This window comes from Brassica napus, chromosome C8, assembly GCF_020379485.1.
Source record: "Brassica napus cultivar Da-Ae chromosome C8, Da-Ae, whole genome shotgun sequence".
Classification (NCBI taxonomy): Eukaryota; Viridiplantae; Streptophyta; class Magnoliopsida; order Brassicales; family Brassicaceae; genus Brassica; species Brassica napus.
In genome coordinates, this window is record NC_063451.1 from 19,836,925 (window position 1) to 19,858,219 (window position 21,295).

The 21,295-nt window shown below is 33.4% G+C and overlaps 1 protein-coding gene, 1 long non-coding RNA gene and 1 pseudogene across 7 annotated transcripts; all 3 read left to right on the plus strand.

Annotated features, from left to right (window-relative positions):
- Nucleotides 1-795: 795 nt before the first annotated feature.
- On the plus strand, nucleotides 796-1,808 carry LOC111208478. The gene is made up of 2 exons (XR_007327668.1): nucleotides 796-1,450; nucleotides 1,529-1,808. It is a non-coding gene; the product is annotated as an uncharacterized LOC111208478 (long non-coding RNA).
- A 12,242-nt stretch (nucleotides 1,809-14,050) lies between these two features.
- On the plus strand, nucleotides 14,051-18,120 carry LOC106415000 (annotated as a pseudogene).
- Nucleotides 17,262-19,929, plus strand: LOC106415839 (calmodulin-binding transcription activator 5-like). 6 transcript variants are annotated; one of them, XM_048766619.1, is made up of 5 exons: nucleotides 17,308-17,971; nucleotides 18,557-19,106; nucleotides 19,200-19,496; nucleotides 19,603-19,659; nucleotides 19,731-19,929. In XM_048766619.1, exons 1-4 carry the CDS (start codon nucleotides 17,871-17,873, stop codon nucleotides 19,615-19,617), a joined length of 963 nt encoding a protein of 320 aa, XP_048622576.1. In that variant the 5' UTR covers nucleotides 17,308-17,870; the 3' UTR covers nucleotides 19,618-19,659; nucleotides 19,731-19,929. The 6 variants fall into 6 exon arrangements, with proteins under 6 accessions (XP_048622578.1, XP_048622577.1, XP_048622576.1 ...); XM_048766618.1 differs by having other exon boundaries at nucleotides 19,741-19,929; XM_048766621.1 differs by having other exon boundaries at nucleotides 17,262-17,959; nucleotides 19,603-19,929.
- The last annotated feature ends 1,366 nt before the right edge of the window (nucleotides 19,930-21,295 follow it).

Consider the following 21,295-nt stretch of genomic DNA (forward strand, 5'->3'; position numbering starts at 1 on the left):
ATATAAAATAAAATAAAATATTTTTATTAAAATATCTTTTAAAAGAATATTTATCTTGTGCAAAAATATATATGCTTGAAAATCATATGATATTATGTATGATGTTAGTTAACCATATTTTTGCTTTAAAATATTTATTTATCATCATTTGATTAAAAATTATAAATATGTGTTAATCTATTAAATTAATATAGATAGAACTTCATTTTCTTGTTAATTGTTTTTTTGGTTTATTGAGAAATAAATGTTGGTTTGAAATTTTTTCAAACTATAGCATATGTATAAAAATGTGTTATTTTATGAAATTGATATAGAATAGAACTTGATTTTCTTGTTAAATTTTGTTTTATTAGTTTATTGAAAAATATATGTCGGTTTGAAAATTTTCAAACTATGGCATATGTATAAAGATGTCTATGTTTTTCTAATACAATTGCTTGTGATTATATTAGTACAAATATTATAAGATCAAATGAAATTAGATGGGAAGAAAAATAGAGAAATATAAAGGGTAAATATTGAATAGCTATAGAAATAGTAATGAAAATTCCATAGGATAGCATTTTTAAGTTTTTGTCACAAAAATAGTCTTTAATGAGAAAAATGACTAAAAAAAGTTTTATTAAAGGGTAAAATTACATATTTATCCTAGGGTTAACTAATCTAGACTTAGAATTTAGAGTTAAGGGGTGGAGTTTTGCGGATAGAGTTTCAAATTTTGAAATATAAAAATAAATATTAAAAATTTCAAAATAATTTTTTTTCTCGCAGCGGTCATTTTTTTATTAGTGCTATTTTGTGACAAAAACTTAAAAAGTACTATTCGAGAGAATCGCCCAAAAATATTACATAATATGTACACGATATTCTAACTATGCATGATTCTAATATGGTTATTAATTGTCAAATTATAATTTATATTTTAAGCATACATATTCTGTAAATTAATATCAAATAAAAATATGAAATGACCCAAATATGAAAACTAATCAAAATGAAGATTAGTTTTTAGATAGAACCTAGTAGGTTTTGAAAACCCTTGTTGGGTTTCTCTCTTCTCTCTTCTCTCTTCCCCCTCTTGTATCTTTCACGGAGAAGTTTTGAGAGAAATTCTTGTTTAATCTTCTGATCATAGTTTACATCAGAATTTCGTTTTTTTGATCGGTTGGATCCTTACTTTGCTTGGCGATTCTGTTTTGTTTTGTTTGAATAATTTCGAAGAGTTTGGATCTTGCCCTCTCAAGCTCCTTTTGAGGTTCTTTAAATCCAGATGAAATGAAATTGATACTCTTTTGCTGGTCTAACTATGCCTATACGTCTTTCAAGAAAGTGTAAATCTTACTGTTTTACAGGAGCCGCTGATTTGAGTCAAGTGAATTGTGAGAAAGATGAATAGAGTATTGATTCAACTCGATTAAGTTGGGTTTGATTTTAGTAGATGGCTTTTCAGGTGAAAAGCCTCCTGGCAAAATTCTAAACTTCAACTGTTAAGAGTTTTATCCAGTTCTTAATGTCCCATCAATTTTAGAATCAATCTTCAGGAATGGTTGAAGAAAGGAGCTTCGTTGGTGTTACATGGAGCATATGGTTTTCGAACCTCACGGAGGAGGACAAGTTGCTGATGAAGGATGTTTACATCGGAAAGACTTTACGTCGGTGCTGATGATTGCAGATCCAATGAGGTGTCCGGTGATACTATCACCGTACGGAGTCCACTTGTTGCATGATGCCCTTAGTTTCCTACATGTATTTAATATTTATTTAATATTGTTTTTGTTTAAAGTGGGAAATGGGGTATAAAAATATGGTGTAATGGGTCATTGGCTGTTGTAATGCTTACTTGGCATTTCATATAAATGAAACAGTTGGCAAAAAAAGTTTCTAGATACAGTAAAAAATCTACAAATTAATAATGTTTGGACTATAGCATTTTATTAATTTATAGAGTTATTAATTTACAAAAAAAATTTATTTGTTAGATTTTTCCATCTTAACATATATTTTTACAAAATATTTTTTTTACTGTAAATACATTAACTAAATTTTGAATGCGATTTTTTAATCTGGATTTTATTATATTATTTAGTATATATAAATATGTTTCTTAGAATTTAAATATGGTTTAGATATAGTTTTACCAAATACCATCAAAATATATTGAAATATTAAGAAAATATAAAGATAATTTCATTATGAATATAAAAATAATGCAATGGTTTGTTTGCACTTATATAAAATTAATATACATATAGATTATTAATTTATGATTTAATAGGGATCAAATATTTATATACGATTTTCTACAAAATTATTATTTATTATTGAGAAAATTACCCAAACTAATCTACATATTATAAGAAATAACTAGAGTAACCCGTCAAATTCGTTATTACTCACATCTCTATTATTAAAAGAGAAGTACCCACTAAAAAATACCCCTAAGTTTTTTATCTTATTTACACTTTCATGCCACTGAGAATTAAATTAAACTACATATTTTAATGCTTGTCTTTTCTAGTTAAATTAATGAGTTTTCCTTAATCAAATTTAAACTTAATGTCATTAAATAAACCTACATATTTTAATGCTTGTCTTTTCCAGTTAAATTAATGAGTTTTTCTTAATCAAATTTAAACTTAATGTCATTAAATGAACCTAAAAATACATTATATTTAACGTAGCTTATTACGTACGAGTACGGCCCAATAATGAACTTGAATTTTATTTTTACGAAAACGTGAATCACTTGACTTATGTAATATTTAAAATATATTAATTACAATATAACCAATGCATATAACCTACCTATACTTTAGTTTGAAATGATCATGTTCAAGTTTTATATAGTCAAATTACATCATGCATCGATCGATGTACAATATTCAAACCACCTATAGTTTTCGTTTTCTTTATATGATGTATCAACCAACCAATCATCCCATTGATTTTCTAAGCTTTATAAAAAAACAAATCAATAAATACAAACTCAAAATCCAATATCTTCTATTAATCAAAACAGAATATCTTCAATGTCGTATCTTTAATATACCTATTATATATAGAAACTGTAACCATAATTACACTAATTATAAGAATAGATTTGATTCCAACCAATTGATCTATTACTTCGGTAATTGATTTGCTTGCAGAAGAGGAAACAATAAATTTAAAATTTATAAGAATATAAAGATATAGAGATTCCAACCAATTGTCTATATTTGCGTATGATTTCTGCATAATAAGATTCAAATTGAACATTGAAAAAAGATAGAGATTTTTTTTAATCTTTTACCGACACAAACTTAAACAAAACGAAGAGTTAAATGTAATTTTGTTTTGTTAGATTTCCCGGAAAAAAATGGTTACAACATGGATTTTCATAATATGGCCTTTTAACATATTAATGTTATGAACATTTAATAATTATCTTGACGAAAAACAAAGACTACAAATAATTTATTATTAATAAAATTATGAAATTATTTACAATTTGATGACTAATTCATGGCCCTTTTTTATATGTTAAATTTTTCATAGAAGTTTAAAAATCATTTTATTTTCTTTAAACGTGTATAACTAATTTATAATCTTTTATGCCATACTAAGTCATAATATAATATTTCTTCATATTTTACATTAATAACCATTGTTTTTATATATCGTCTACAATTCTCTAATTACGTCTATTTGTTCTATTTTTTATATGATATCGAATATTCATCGTAAATAGATGGTTTAAGATGCCAAAAAAATTATTTACTTTGTCAATATAATACATCAAATATTACAAATATATTATTTAGTTAAATAAATAACCAAAAACCGAAAATTCAAATCCGTGCTGGCGCGCGGATCAGGGTCTAGTAACCTATAAATCATTAACTAATTTTATAATTCCCAAAACTACCCTTTTAAAACTTGATTTAAATTTAGTCGCTACAAAAAAATCGAAAAATAATAATGTGTAATTATTTACTTACCTAATTTACTTTATTAAAATCAAATTTATTTATGAGTAATCTTTTTAAAATTAGGAAATTTGATGTATCAATCTTACCTTTTTTCCGCGGTCATATGACTTTATTTTCAAAGTGAGGTTGCAGACAAAGTTTTGGATATTGTGCGACTCTGTCGAAGTAAGTAAGGATTCGAATTTGACGTATCTTCCTCTATCCATTATAATTATTACTATTCTTCTCTTCCATAAACTTATGTTATTCATGTTATTCTCATTATCTTTCAATAACGAACGCGTCTAATAATGAAACCAGTCTCTGTTTTTTTGTGCTTTTTGTTTTTTGGTTAGTGTTGTTTTATTAACTTGTCATAGTCTTTACTGAAGGTTGGATAATTGATTGATAGAGTCTTTATTTAAGCTTATTATTCATTTTTTATACAGGATGTCGATTCAAACAAATGTGGATTTAGGATTCCTGCTGCGGTTGTATTCGGTTGGTTGTGAGCCGAAATCGAAGAAAAGTATCAATCACCATAGTAAAACGAAAAGTTTCTTGAAGATGTGAAAAATGATGTTGGAGAAGAATTGTGAAGGACATTGTTTGTGCTTCTCCTCTCGGAGTAATTATACTGTTCGTAGAAAATAAGTTCACTTGGTCTTCTAAGATTGTCGAGCATCTTCTTGTGAACCAACTTGCTTGCAAGAAAAATCAGGAAATGTGGTGCTTGTTTTTCTGTATCATCACCACTACAAGAAAACAGGGGGATTCTGATGGCGGAAATCGTCGGAAATTCGTCGGAATAGACCGATTCCGACGAATTTCCGACGAACCCGTCCGTCGGTATCGTTTCGTCGGAAAAAAAAATTCGTCGGAATTTCGTCAGAACTTCCGACGACTTTCTGACGAATACCGAGAAACGTCATTCTGACGAACTTCCGACGATATTACGATGCGGATACACGAGACTAGAGTTCATCGGAAAAACTACGTACCGACGGAGAACGTTTCTCGGACAATTCCGACGTAGAGTGTTCCTCGGTGTATTCCGACGAACTTTAGGCGTCGGAATTTACCGACGGACAACGGTCGTCGGAATATACCGACGAACGTCGTTCATCGGTATATTCCGACGGAAATGGGGTTCATCGGTAAATTCCGACGGATATATGTCCGTCGGTATATTCCGACGACCACTGTCCGTCGGTATATACCCATTTTTTAAAAAAAATTAATTTTGCATTTTTATATATTTTTCGATATTAATAAATTTAAAAAATCAGAAATTTAAAACTAATAATATTATAAAATTTAAATTCATAAAAACCGAAATAGGAAAAAAACATTCATAAAGTTTAAAATTCATACAAACCGAAATAGAAAAAAAAAACATTCCGAAAGTTTTAAAAAGCCGAAATAAACTAAGATGAACTCGAAGACATCAAACGATCTAGCTTCTGCATAATCTCGGTGTTGAACTTCTTCTGGGATGCCAACTCAGCAAGGATAGTGGCATTCTCCGAACGGATAGTGGCATTCTCCGAAAGGATAGTGGTGTTCTGCTCCTCCAATGCCCCAATCCGTTCATCTTTGTCATGTAGCTCCTCGAGAATCATGGGATCGGCATACGGAGCTTGCGAAGAAGATGCCGGATACGAAGAAGCACGACGGGCCAACCCAACTAAACGGCCTCCTTTCCTTTTAGGAACCGCCTACAAAAATATTTAAAGTAAGTAAATAGGGACAAGTAAGTAATCGACATTATAAAAAAATATATTAATAAAAAAAATTACCTTTTCAACCATCTCATTTATTTGCAATAGAGACAGGTTGGTTGAAGCTCCCGTGGATTCGCCGTCATCAGAGAGAGGCTGAGATTGGGCAACTATTTCAGCTTCCACCAAATCAACTACACCTTTGATCACGGGGTCCTGAATTTGACCCGTCGTCTTGTTAGTGTGAGCCACCTTAATGAGTTGGAGACGATCAACGGGATTACCGTCATTTGCTTCGATCTAAAAAAACCGCCATTATTAGCCAAGAAATATATAAAATATTTATTTAAAAAATATAAAGATAAATAATAATAAAAAAACTTACAAGTTCATCCTCCTTAGTAGACATAGAGCAAGCGCCGAGGTTGTGCACATACATACCTTTCCCGCCACGATCGCTCTTCCGGTTCCTGGAGTTCCTAGAAGACGTCTCTGCAGTTTCTTCCTTCTCCCAATGACCTATCAACTGCTCCCACACCGTCCCGTTGATGAACCGTGGCTTCTTGTTTTTCTGCCAAACTTTCTTCCACGCGTTTATCTGCTTTGTGTAAGAGTCCATGGCCTTCTCGTTGAATTTCTTACGGACTGTTTCCGTAAGATCGGAGTGCCAGTTGAACTCTTGCTACAAAACAAACACAATTTAATAAGTAAATATATTTAAAAAAATGTAAAAACTTTAAAAAAATGAAGAGTTACTATACCGCAAACTGACGAAACCACAACTCTCGTTCGTCGTTAGGGATCACACTCCACTTTGGATATCCAAAACGGAGCATGGAGTACATCATCTGGTTGATGCTCCGGCTAATGCCATTTTTCGACTTGGTGAACCTGTTAAAAAAAATACAAGTTAGCAAGTTAATTAAAGGAAAAAATATAACGGTACAAATAAAAAAAATACTAACCAAGTGCTATGGCCTCGTCGTGGGTTGGGTTGGAGAAACGGGAGATGCTCTCGACCTGGTTGTTGAACCAATAGATGAACTGGCATGACCCCCGGATCCTGTTGAGCAGCAGCGTGAGGGGCAGCGTGAGGGGCAGAGGGAGCTGGAGCGGGAATATATGCGGGAACCGAGTCATGAGACGATCCCGATGCACGGGAACTGCTCACCGAACTACGTCGAAGACGGGCTGCGGGGCGGGCTTCATCCTCGGCCCTAAAAAAAAAAATTAATACATCAAACATATTCTCAAATCATTTCTATTTTAATGTTTTCATTTATATATTTACAAAAGGTTTTATAAACGTTTTAAAAAAAACTATTAAACCTTTTATATATATATATATATGTATACAAAATTATTAAAAATTTATAAATATAAAAAAATGTTGTTAAAAATTTATAAATGAAGAAAAATGTTGTTAAATATTTATATTTTTTAAAAAAAAACGTTTTATTATACATAATTTATTAGTGGAAACTTATAAAAAATTATAAAAAATTTTAAAATTTTTATTATACATGATTTACATATATATATATATGTATACAAAATTATAAAAAAATTATAAATATAGAAAAATGTTGTTAAAAATTTATAAATGAAGAAAAATGTTGTTAAATATTTATATTTTAAAAAAAAAATGTTTTATTATACATAGTTTATTAGTGGAAACTTATAAAAAATTATAAAAAATTTTAAAATTTTTATTATACATGATTTACATATATATATATATGTATACAAAATTGTAAAAAATTTATGAATAGATTGACATACCTGATCAGCTTGCGAACCCAGAATGAAGGGATCATAATATTGAAGTTTTCGCCGCGAATGAACTGATGTAACACCAAACGCATCAATCTTCACTCCTCTATCTGGGGTGGTGTCATACCAATCACAATAGAATACTACACAACGCAATCCAACCATTCCAGGAAATTGGATTTCCAATATTTCTTTTATGTTGCCGTAGTAGACATCGTCACTAGAAGAAGATGAAACACCAGCATCATATGTTGTCTTAGAATGACCTTTCCTTGTGAATGCATATCCTCGCGTACAAAATTTAGCATATGATTTGACCACATAGTTTGGTCCCTGCACAAATTCGCGTATCCAATCATCGAACACAAGACCTCTGGCCAAACAATCATTCACCTATAAATTAAAAACATATATGATTGAAAAGTTAATTAGTTTATATATATTAAATTTAAACTAATCATTTGCATAGGGTAATATGATATATGACTCACATAACTACGAAGCCACGCAGAAAATCCGTTATCTCTAAGTTGTCGAAGCTCATCTTCTGTTGCATGCCTGTGAGTCATACGCAACTCCGCCATATATACACTATATACAAAAATATTATCAATATGAAATAAATTTATTGAATATTAATCTAACAATAAATGAATAAATATTTTTACCTCTCATATTGTAGAACATCTTCACAGTTGGTGAGCAAATATGTTTGCAAATGAGCGTGCTCAGTGTCCGTAAGTCTCCGCTTCGTGAATTTTCCACTAAGTCGTCCTATTTCCTTGAACATGCTTGGGACAGTAACATGATATGTTGCTCTCTCCCCTCTATCATCATGCCGAGCAGGTCTTCGGTGTTTTGTATGCACTTCTGGTGGAAAATAATTTTCAGCAAAGATTGCAGTTTCTTCATTGATCACATGTGCCACTATAGATCCTTCCACCCTGCTTTGATTTTTGACCATCTTCTTCAGAGGATGCATATAACGCTCAAAAATATACATCCATCTGTACTGCACAGGACCACCAAGTTCCAATTCTCTTGCGAGATGAATAGCAAGATGTTCCATTACATCAAAGAATGATGGAGGAAATATCTTCTCAAGGTTGCACATGCTGACTGGTGCGTTTGTCTTCAAATTATTAATACCCTCTTCAGTCACTACTCTGCTGCATAAGTCGCGGAAGAAAACACTAATCCCTACATAGATAAAAGACATAATTTTCGTAAGTATTAAGTTTTTATAAGCATAATTGTTAAATATAAAAATAAATTAAATTTTAAAAATATAATATAACTGCAATTGCTTCATGAACATTACGTGGCAATAATGCTGAAAAAGCAAACGGAAGGAGGCGCTGCATAATTACATGACAATCATGACTCTTCAAGCCAGTAAACTTTCTTTCGCTTCTATCAACGCAGTTCCCCAAATTTGATGCATATCCGTCAGGAAATTTCACTTTATCTGTAATCCAATCAAAGAACTCTTCTTTTCTAGCACCATCCAGCCGATAAATGGGAAAAGGGGCCGTACCGTTCTCATCAACATGAAGTTCAGAACGATCACAAATATCGACTAAATCCAACCTTGACTTCAAATTATCCTTCGTTTTACCTTGGATGTTAAGGACTGTGTTCATCAGATTATCGAAGAAGTTCTTCTCAATATGCATGACATCTAAATTATGCCGCAATAGATGACTCTCCCAATATGGCAGATCCCATAAAATACTCTTTTTGTGCCAGTTATGTAGCTCTCCAACCGCATTGACTCGAATGTTTTCATGTCCACCTACATCTGGCGTCCTTTCTGCATCAAAATACCTAAACTGCTTCAACAAATCTTTCCCACTAACTTCCTCAGGTGGACCATCAAACACCTGCTTGTTCTTCGTAAACGAAGTCTTACTCCTGCGGTATGGATGATCAGGTGGTAGAAATCGTCTGTGACAGTCAAACCAACACGTTTTCCTTCCGTTCTTTAGTTGGAAAGCATCTGTGTCATCTTGACAATATGGACATGATAGCTTCCCATGTGTTGTCCATCCAGATAACATACCATATGCTGGAAAGTCACTTATTGTCCACATAAGTACTGCCCGCATCTGAAAGTTTTCTTTGCGCGAAACATCGTATGTCTCAAAACCATGCGCCCATAGTTGTTGCAACTCGTATATTAGTGGTTGAAGAAACACATCTAGTGATCTTTTAGGATGATCTGGCCCGGGGACGAGAATTGAGAGAAACAAAAACTCTCGTCGCATGCACAAGCTCGGCCGTAAGTTGTACGGTGTCACAATAACTGGCCATAGAGAATACTGCCTTCCATGCTTTCCAAATGGGCTGAAACCATCAGTAGATAATCCAAGATAAACATTTCTTCTCTCTTCCGCGAATTCTGGATATGTTGACTGGAAATGTTTCCAAGCCTTTGCATCTGAAGGATGTCTAATCTCACCATTTGTGGAATGCTCTGCATGCCATCTCATTGCTTTTGCTGTGCGCTCACACTGATACAACCTCTTCAATCTTTCCGTCAAAGGCAAATACCACATTCTTTTGAATGGGATCGGAACTCTTCCCCTCGTCTCCTGATAACGAGGTTTCCCACAAAATTTGCATACATTCCGTGTCTCATCCGCTCTCCAGTAGATCATGCAGTTGTCAATACATACATCTATCACTTCATACGGTAGTTGAAGACCTGCAACAAGTTTCTGAACCTCGTAGTATGAACCCGGTGCAAGGTTATCCTCAGGTAGAATACCTTTGACAAAATCAGTAATCGCATCCATACATTCTTCAGCCAAATTATAGTCTGTCTTAATACCCATTAATCTAGTTGCAGATGATAAGACTGAATGACCATCTCTACAATTTTGATACAAAGGTTGTTTTCCTGCATCCAACATGTCAAAAAATCTCCTAGATTCGGGGTTTGGTTCTTCCCCTCTATAATGATCATGTACCATCTGCTCAGTACCTACACCATAATCTATATCCGTTCTAGATTCTTCTAACCTAATATCAGGTTGAGGTTCACTAACAGGCTGAGGTTCGCTAGTACTACCATATTCATAACCAGTTTCCCCATGAAGGTACCAAACTTTATAATTACGTGAAAACCCTTTCATATACAAATGAGTCCAAACATCAAATTCTTTTATAACCTTATTATTATTGCAAGAAGAGCAGGGACATCTTAACATACCACTTTTTGCATCCGGTTGCTGTTGAACAAGCCTCATGAATTCTCCAATCCCTTGAACGTATTCTTCCGTAAGCAAATTGGTGTTCGGATCCAAATGAGGTTTATCCATCCACGAACGATAATAAACTTCTGAAGACATGATTTTCACGGAATTGTTATGACTAAAGAGAATAAAGAGAGAATGAAGTGTGAATGAGTTGAATGAGGAGGGGTTGTATTTATAGGAAATTGCTTACGGACCTCCGACGACTTTCCGACGGAATTCCGACGGATGTAAAGCAGTCCGTCGGAATTCCGTCGGTATTGTCCAATCTCAAACGGCTATACAACGGTCATATATATTTGTCGGCAACGGTCACATGGTTCGTCGGAATTCCATCGGTATTTTCCGACGAACTTCCGACGACTTTGCTGTTAATCAGAATGTCGTCGGAAATTCGTCGGAATATACCGACGAACTTCCGACGACTACAACGGTTACATTTTTTATCGGAATGTCGTCGAAAAGTCGTCGGAAAGTTCCGACGAACCATATTTCGTCGGAATTCCGTCGGAAATGGCCGACGGAATTCCGACGACTTAATTTTTTTGGATTTGGTCAGAAATTTGTCAGTATTCCGTCACAAATGTCCGACGACCTTGGTGTCCGTCGGAACCTCCGTCGAAATTCGGTGTGTTTTCTTGTAGTGCACTACCTACCACTTTTCATTTATCTTCACTACCTCTATCAAGAGTACCACGTTTTTCTTCATATTCACAAGTTTTATTTTGATTGGTACTCATTTCCTCAACTACGTACCTGCAAAATAAATGTCTATGGCGTATTAGCTAATCTACGAATAACATGTCGATATAATATAAATCTGCCGACTGAGATCTAGTCTACCAGAACATGTGATATCTAGTCTACCAAAACATGTAGACATCAGGCAAGTCAAGGACAAAATACAAGTCTACAAAAATAACATGTAAAGTCTGCTTTACACGTGTGGACTTAATGTAAATCCACCAATTATTAGCAGACAGTAATCTAGTATGTCAATAATCAGTAGACAACGAAATAATCTACGGATTATGAATGTCATGTCTGTAGAAACATGTAGTCAATATGTAAGTCTACCAAATTCACACATAAAGTCTGCCATACACATTTAGATCTTTTGCTTATCTACCGATTATAAGAAGATACAAACTAACGTACAGGTTTCGAATGTCATGCATGTAGAAACATGTAGTCATTACGTAAGTCTACCAAATGCATGATGTAAAGTCTGCTATACATGTGTAGACTTTATTCTAATCTACCTACAACAAACTAGTTTACAGGTTTCAAATTTCATATTTGTAAAATCATGTAGACACTATGTATCTATCGCACAAGTCTATCAAATTCAGATGTAAAGTCTGCTATACATGTGTAGACTATATGATAATCTACCTATTATGAGCAGGCAACAAAATAATATACAAGTTTTGCAAACAAAATATATGTCTACCGATTTCTAGTTTACCATGAACGTCTACTGGTTCGAAGTTTCTCTACCAAAATTTGACAGACGCTATGTTCTTTTTATCTTCTGCCTATATAAAGCTGTTTCAGTTACCTTGATCTTTGTAGAAATTCAATCCTGAAATTCTTTTTGAATGCTTTTTAAAAGTAAATAGATCTACAAAAAGGTTAGCAATATTAAAAACAAAACATAGAACAGTGTTATCTATGAATGATTATTATAAATTCTAGCACTGATATAATAATGGTTATAGAATTGTATAAACCTCGCGTTAAGGTATAAACTTTTGCTTTGGTGGAAAAAATGTTTTAGTATAAAAAGATGTTTTAGGAAGATGAATGTGTAACAATAATGATTTTTGATTTTTCAAAAATGTTTTTTCCTTTTTGGCCAGATTCGTTCCTCTTCTGTAAAAGCAATCAATGTTGTTTTAATGTTATACTAGGTAATAACTCACGCCTTGCGCGGAATGTGATTATTAGTTTCGTTATTTTTAATAAAAACACATTAAATCTGTTTAATCTGGATATCGGTTCGGTTTTAAGTTATTTTTTGGTTTTTAATCTCCTAAAATATAACTATTATATTAAATTAATATTTATTTTGGTTTATTCGGTTAGAATGTTTGATTTTTTAGTTTTTTCGGTAAAAACCAAAAATTACTATTATTTGTTTATTTTCATATTATGAATTTTAGATAGTCGTCATGTCGAACCAATGGTTTCATATCATAGTTTGTAAACGGATAATAGTTCAAGAAAAGAAAAGAAAATTATTAAGACAAATCATTTCACTACAATTTGGTCAGTAGTGGAAGAAGCTTTAAGAAAAAAATATTTCAACTTCAAAAAATAAAATAAATACTTCAGTTGTGGTAAATACTTAGTCACAAGATGCTCACATCAATGTGCAAATGTATGTGTATGTAAAAATATATAAAAATAGTTGACAAATATATAAAGATATTGTTAATTAATATTAAATGACATTTTTGTTCAAAATAATACAAGAAAAATAAAATTAAAATTAATTAAAAATTAAAAAGGCCTTGACATTAGTGAATTTTTTTCATATAAAGAAAAATAAATTGTATCCGTAAATAGAGGTTGACACATATCGAATATCTGGGTATTTGGAGGCATTCATGTTGATTCAATCTTTAGCCACCTGGATAGTCGGTGACTCTGATATCCGAAATGATTTAGAATTTTAAAGAATATCCGATTTAATCCGTAAATAAAATAAAATTTTAAAAATAATTGAAAATTTTAATAATAACATTTTATTACAAAAATAAAATATCATTTAATTTTTTAAATTTTAATACCTAATATAATAAATTTAATTCATAAAAATATTGTAAAACTTATCTAAACTATAACATATATAACATATATATATATATATAATTTTGTACATATATGTATATATATGTGATCGAATTAGATATCCGTTCCTAAAAATATAGGTATTTGTTATTTGCTTTTTTTTATATTGTATTTTAGTATTTGATTTGCTTCGTAGAGTTACAGATATCCATATTTTTTTTGGTTCAAATCAAAACGGATAACGAATCAAATCAAAATTTATAAATATTTTGTCCAACTTTATCCGTAAACAATAAAAATAATATATATATATATATATATAGCTTTTGATTCGTTATTTGTTTTGATTCGAATAGAAAATCCAAAGTTTTATTGGAACCATGCATGTGAGTTTATATTAAAAAAATACGAAATATATAGTGTGAACACATTTATGAATACAGTGTGAACGCGTTAGCATATTTATTATCAAATCATTGTGAGGTTGCCACGTGTCTATTATAGTGTGAATGCATTTATTACAATACTTCTCCTTTAATATATAAGGGATTCATCTTTAATATTATTTCCATTTAATTAAATTCAAATTTTGATTAATTTATTTAAAGAAATTAATTATTCTCTAATTTATATGGTAGAATCAAGAAATTAAATTATGTGCTTAAGGGTAATATAGTAAAAGTGTCTTCAGAAAATCTTCAAAAATCTTTATAATTTATTTTAGCTATTTTCTATACTTTTTTGATGACCCTTGGTATCCGGATGCCTTCGAAAAAAACTCGAATAGCGCCTAATGACCGTCCACTAGAGCTGAGCCGGTGCCAAAGGCATCCAGAAGGACCGCCTTTTTCACCCATTTAAATTGACAGTGGCCGGGACTCGAACTTAGGTGGGAGAACTCACAGCCGTGAACCCTTTACCACCAGGGCACCGGCGTCCGGTTATTTTTTCTATATTTTTAATGTTATTGTAGCAAATGTCTTTTTATTATTTTATTGATTTATGTCATACTTTGAACCAATCTAATTTGAAACCTGAAAAATTTATTAATTTATCGTGTTTATTAGTTTACCGAGTATTAATTTATAGAGTATTAATCCTATGACTCAAAAAGAGTCAATCTAAAATGTTAATTAACTAACGTTCATTGACTAAAAAGTTTTACCATATACGTTAATTTAAGAAAAATCTAAAATGTTAATTAACTAACGTTCCTTGACTAAAAAGTTTGACCATATACGTTTTTTTTTTCAATGACCATATACGTTAATTTAAGAAAAATAATATTCGTCTAATATATTTACGGAAATAAATATAAATGATCGTTGACTCTGTGTCCTAATACATTAGCATTATCTTATATGTAACTCATCACAAACTTCATGTTGTTAGCTACACTCTCCTATACCACCCAAATGGATATTCCAAAACGACACCTATCCTTATTCATATTGATTATCTTCATAACTACATATTCGTCAAATGCCGGCACAAACAACAACATTCCAGTTCCGTATGGTCCATCACCACCAACATATGCGTCGTCTAGTCCTTATGCAAAAAAAAACTGTAGAAATCATCAACGATATTGGTAGTATAGTTTCGTATCATTGTAAATCAAAAGACTGATTTTGGTGTCAGAAGTTTGCAAGTGGATAGCTCGTGGTCGTTTAGTTTCCGGCGTCAGATATTTGGAAGGTCATTGTTTTTCTGTTATTTTGTGTTGCCAAATATTGGAAGCTATTGGTTCGACATATATAAAGAGCCCCCAGATAGTTCCGGCGAATTCTGGTGCAATAATTGTGCGTGGAAGATAAGACCGCTCGGACCTTGTAGGTTTAACAAGATAACTCATGAGTTTGATCTTTGTTATCCATGGAATAAAAATAAGTCCTTGTATTGACAAATTAAAGACATAGCCGAGATAAATGTAATGCGTTTGTTTTGTCTATGGCTCGCGAACATAATATAAAATAAACCATTTTTATGTAATTTCAGTTTTTTTTATAAATTGATAATTGTTCATAGCTGGGATCTCACTACTATATGATGCCTTTATATGGACTCGGTACAAAAACGATAGCTGGGATTAGGACTGGGTGTTTTTACCCTAAACCGAACTCCCTACCCTAACGCAAACCGAAACAACCAAAACCCGATCCGCAGTGCTGGTCCTGAGTTATTTCGGGTTTTAAAGCTCTAAATAATAAATAAAATTAATTTAGATTAAAATTAAATTTACAACTACCCTTGGAACAAATATATTTATAGTTTTGAAATTTAACTCTTTATTTTCTTTATATAAATAAAGAAAAAATATTCAAAATTTTATTGTTAGAGGTTTGAAATACTTTTTAGAATCTTATTTACATTTTCCGCTAATAACCAAAGAATGACCTTAAAAACTACAAAAAATTGTAGGCCCCATATGGGCTCAACACTGGCCTGTTGATCCGTTGAATATTCGAACATGACTAGAGTTTGGTATTTTGGGGTTTGGGTTACCCGAACAAACCAAAATTCGAACTAGGATCTGAAATATCCAAAATTAGTTAAATATGTTAATGTTTTTATATATGTTAATGTTAAGGTAATTTAGAGTATTTAAAGACTTTTTTGCAATTTGTTTTATTTGTTATTTTGAATAATTTTAGTTAGTTTACGTAGTGTAACTAGTTTTAAATTAGATTTGTGAATATGGACGCACTGTGACTTAGTGGTTAAGGTTAAAAAAAACTCTTGCACCAGGTTTAGGTTTCTATGCATAGAAGATGCAATTGTTTTGCAGTTTATAGGATGTAAGACTTTTCAGAGGTTATAGTATGCTGCTGCAGGTAGCTGTTCATTGTGATCGTGTGCTGCAAAGAGAGCATGTCCATCGGAGACGTACATGCAGAACCGTTCGTAGATCCAAGTATTATGGAGAGAGCTACATTATGGAATCATTGTCCGAGAAGTTGTTCGTCGATATCACATATGTTGCAGGTAGCTTATCATCGTATCTAATAGAAATAGAGATTATATGATGTTGTAATGTATTCGACCAATGTTAAAAATCATTAGTATTGTGAAGAATTTCAGACATTGGTTATAATCTGAGAATCACACTCATAAAGAACCCAATGGAAGCCAAACCGATAATTGGTAAAATTTGAAGATAACTTATGCGCATAGTACCCCAAAATTTGAATCAATAGAACTGAATCCGACAGAACCCCCCTCCCCCACCCCCCCATTGCCCTGGGATCTTACTAGTATATTTATATATGAGTTGTGTGTGTGTACAAGGACAAATCTTTGCTTAACCATGACTTTTTAGATCCTTTAAATACATCCACACCAGGAATAAATATATTCTCATGGCATAATGATTTTTTTTTAAAACACTGGATAAATATGTTATTATAAACTATGAGAAATGTTCAAACGATTCTACATCTGACAAATTTACCTTACAGCCGACAATTCTACATGCCTTATGAGGATTCCCGTATGACTGCACCACCCCGAGCAGTTTTATGAGATACGATGCTCCTTCCACCATGCTAAAGATCTCTTATAAGCTTTTTCTATTTACTGCATAATACCGTCTTCTCTAGGACTCAAAACCCAGACTTCTTAATGTAGAAGCATTAATGAACCTTTAATCACACTAGTGGACTAGGGGGGAGGGAGAGATTCCGCTGCCATTATAATTATGAAATTGCTTAGAGAAACTTTTAAATTAAGTTAAAAGGTTTATTTTTCGAGTTATTTGTGTTTTTTACTGGCTTAAGCTGAGAAGCCCCTCCCCTCCCCCCCTCTCTCTCTCTCTCTCTCTCTCTCTCTCTATCAATCCTCTCCCTTCTCTCTAGAATTTCTACGTTTGCTTTGCTGGTTTACCGACTCCGGCTGCTCCCTTAGAGCCGGAGTCGGGTCTTTGCCTTTTGTTTTTTTTTGTCTTTTGGTTCGATTCTCTAGGGAAATCCTATGATTTTCTCTTGTTCTTCTCATCGGGTGGAATAATCAATATTCTGTTCTTGTACTTTCCAAAGGGATCAAGAGGTTTTAGTTGATCTTGCTAAGTGTGAATCGATCTTTGATTCTTGATCTACCTAGTTGAAGCGGGTGGGGTTTTATTAACCCTCAGATCTGTTTTTGTCATAGAAACCTGGTGTTGAATCGTTTGAATGATTTTCATGTTGGCTTTGAGCTTTCTTTAGCTCACATATGGTCTCAATCTTTGACCTTCTCTGTCTCTCGAGCAAGGTTGAACTTGTTTGTGAGTTGTCTCGTTCCTTGTCATTTCCTTTAAGATCTGATCGAGATCTTCTCTTCCGTCAATCTTCAAATGGCGTTCCTTCTCTGTCTCCGCCATTCTTGTCGATTGACTTATGAACTTAAATTGTTCTGTCTCCTGGAAGATGAAGCTTTGTTCTCAAATTGCTGAGTTATTCACTAAAGGAGGAGTCACAAGCCGAAGGTTCTATCCATGGTTGATTACCTTGCCTTGTCTCGTTCAAAGGGGCTTCAAGGAAGTCTACATGCTTTGTTATTCTCATTTTGTTTGGGTTTCTTTTGATCTGGTTATCGTTCTTCTAGTTTAGATTTTTTAATTTAAAGGTTCTTTGTCGGTTGTTTTGTTTTCTCCTTGTCTCTCATGTGTGGGCTGTTGTCTCCGGGAACCTGTGTTTGGTTCGTCGGCTCTCTCTTCCGGGTTTCGTATTAAACGCTGTACTTTGTAATTGATATTGGCTTGAATATAAATACTTTAGTGTTAAAAAAAGCTGAGAGCCTATAGCCTCAATTATTTTAGCTTAAAAGGCATGCTTTTTAGAGAGGATTGGCAAAATGAGATACATTTAATTTCCAATTTTTCCAATTAAGAATTTTTCTTGACATTTTGACCATATTGGACATGTCTTGCCTTTTATAAGAATAGTTTTAAAAAATTTAAAACTACAAAAATATGATCTAGTGAGAGTAATTACGTAAAAAATAATTTCTTATATATTTCTTAAAAATTGCACATCCTCTTTTCGTTTTATTAACTTCTTTTCCATGTTTTACTCTTTGAAAGGGAGAAAATGGTGGCTGCTCTTCTGTCTGCCGGGGCAAGGCCTAACTTGGTGACAGACCCGACTAAGGAATACCTCGGCGGCTGCACAGCGGCTGATATTGCACAGCAGAAAGGTTACGAGGGTTTAGCAGCTTTTCTTGCAGAGAAATGTCTTGTAGCACAGTTCAGAGACATGAAAATGGCTGGAAACATCAGTGGTAACCTTGAGGGCGTCAAAGCAGAGACGTCAACAAACCCGGGGCATTCAAATGAAGAGGAGCAGAGCCTGAAGGACACTCTGGCGGCATACAGAACCGCTGCAGAGGCGGCTGCACGGATCCAGGGGGCGTTCAGAGAGCACGAGCTCAAAGTCAGGTCAAAGGCGGTGCGGTTTGCTAGCAAAGAAGAAGAGGCCAAAAACATAATAGCCGCTATGAAGATTCAGCATGCGTTTCGAAATTACGAGACTCGTAGGAAGATTGCAGCCGCTGCTCGGATTCAGTACAGGTTCCAAACATGGAAAATGAGGCGGGAGTTTTTGAACATGCGGAAAAAGGCAATTAAGATCCAGGTAAAAAAAGATTATATCGCCATCAAACTCTGCAAGACTGCTCTTTGCTGCTTTAGAATACACTAAAGATGAATTTGTTTTATGGTGGTGCAGGCTGTGTTTAGGGGGTTCCAAGTAAGAAGACAGTACCAGAAGATAACATGGTCGGTGGGAGTTCTTGAGAAGGCGATTCTGAGGTGGAGACTCAAGAGAAGAGGATTCAGAGGGCTTCAGGTTAGCCAACCTGAGGAGAAGGAAGGCACTGAAGCGGTGGAGGATTTCTACAAGACAAGCCAGAAACAAGCAGAGGATCGGCTAGAGAGATCAGTGGTTCGAGTCCAGGCCATGTTCCGGTCCAAGAAGGCTCAGCAAGATTACAGAAGGATGAAACTGGCTCATGAAGAAGCTCAGGTGAAATTACTTTTGTTTCTTTCTATTTTCTTAACTCACTACATATAATCTATTTCAAAAACATGACACAATTTCACTTATAAATAATGTGTAACATGTGACACAGCTGGGTATGATGTGATGCAAGAGCTTGATCAGATGGCATGGAGAGCTGAATTTCATAGTAAGGAGAAGTGTTGTGGTACTATTAGTAAATATGTGTAAATGACAAGGGGTAATTTCGTCTTTTTGAAGCTGTTTTCAGAAAAGAAGTTTCAACGGTATCATGGTAAGATCAATCCTGGAGGTGGGAGATTTTGCTTAGAGATGTCTTGTCATAAGTCTTTGTTTGGTAGACGGTGTTAGTTTTTGTAATGCGTTATGTGACTTATATGTTCAATAACAATATATAAGATATAATAAGAAGACAAAGAAAAAGGCAAAATACGTGAAATCCAGAGTATACAACTGCACATCGTCTTCCACAAAACTTTTGTTACAGGCTGATCTCGAATTCTTGGTGCTTACACCTTGTGCCGATGTTGAGTTGGACTTCGAGATGAAATAAATAGGAGTTCCTTGCTTCTAATCGAGATTTGATTTCTATAGATTAGAGAACGAAAATGTAGATTCTTGTATTTTTTACCTTGCCTGCTCTAATCAGTTTGCAACAACTCAAGACAGCGTTCTATGTGCATGAACTGAAGTCTTAGCGCATTTTAAGTGGGAGATTCTTCCCAAATTACTCCACCAAAAGATATATTAAAAAAATTAAAAGCATGAAAGAAAAAGTAAAATTGTAGAGAAACTTAGGACTTTAATCTATTATGGAACAAAAGGATGAAAAAAATACGGCACCATCTAAAATAATCTCCCATAGGACAAGGAAGTGGTTAATGACAATTTGCCCCATTAATGAAATCAATATGAACCCTTAGATCAGAATTCTATGGGATATAACGTGAGCCGTCGGATCATTAGAAGAAAATAGATCAATATTTAGAAGAATGCCATTAATGAAACTCTCCCTTAAGCCGTCGGATTTTCTGTCTTTGTTTTAATCTTGGCCTTCAGATCTCACATCCAAACTCTTCTCTCTCGTCTGGGTCCCACAGATGCATTAATCTTTTTTCTTCTTCTTCATTTCTCCTACAACCATACTCAACTACCACGGAAATTCATTCTCCTCACCAACAAAAGTTTTCTTCTTCAACTTTTCATCCACAAACCTTCACCTCTGTTTCTTGGGGATTTTCGACAGGTTAGGACGCCGTGAAACAGGTCATGTACGTCGTCCTTAGTTCTGAAATCGGTTGATAAGTGTAAACTCTCTCCTTCTCTCTCTCTCTTCTGTTTCTCTCTCTCTCTCTCTCTCTTTATTGTTGTTTGTTTCGGTTTAGTCATATAAACTGTGTGTTAACCATATGAGTCAGATTATAAAGTTTAATATAATTTGGTTAAAGTATGAAGCATGATATTGTAGAATAAATCATTTTTGTCTATGGTACAATAGGTACAACTAGGTACAACTCTAGTAAAATGGAAAGTAGTAAAACTGGCAGAACTAGTATTACTGATATTATTCATCTGAAACATACCACTAGTAAACCTGGTAAAACTTGGAGTAACACATTGAATAGATAGTATTGGTACCACTCGTATAAATTATAGTAGTCATGGGCAAAGTTGACATAGTATAACTGGTCTTACTAGTATAACTGATAACTATTGTTACATGTAAACTAGTCTAATTGATAATATTAGTATAACTGAACTAACTTATTAATGATAATTTTGGTTTTTAGTCATTTTCAGGAACT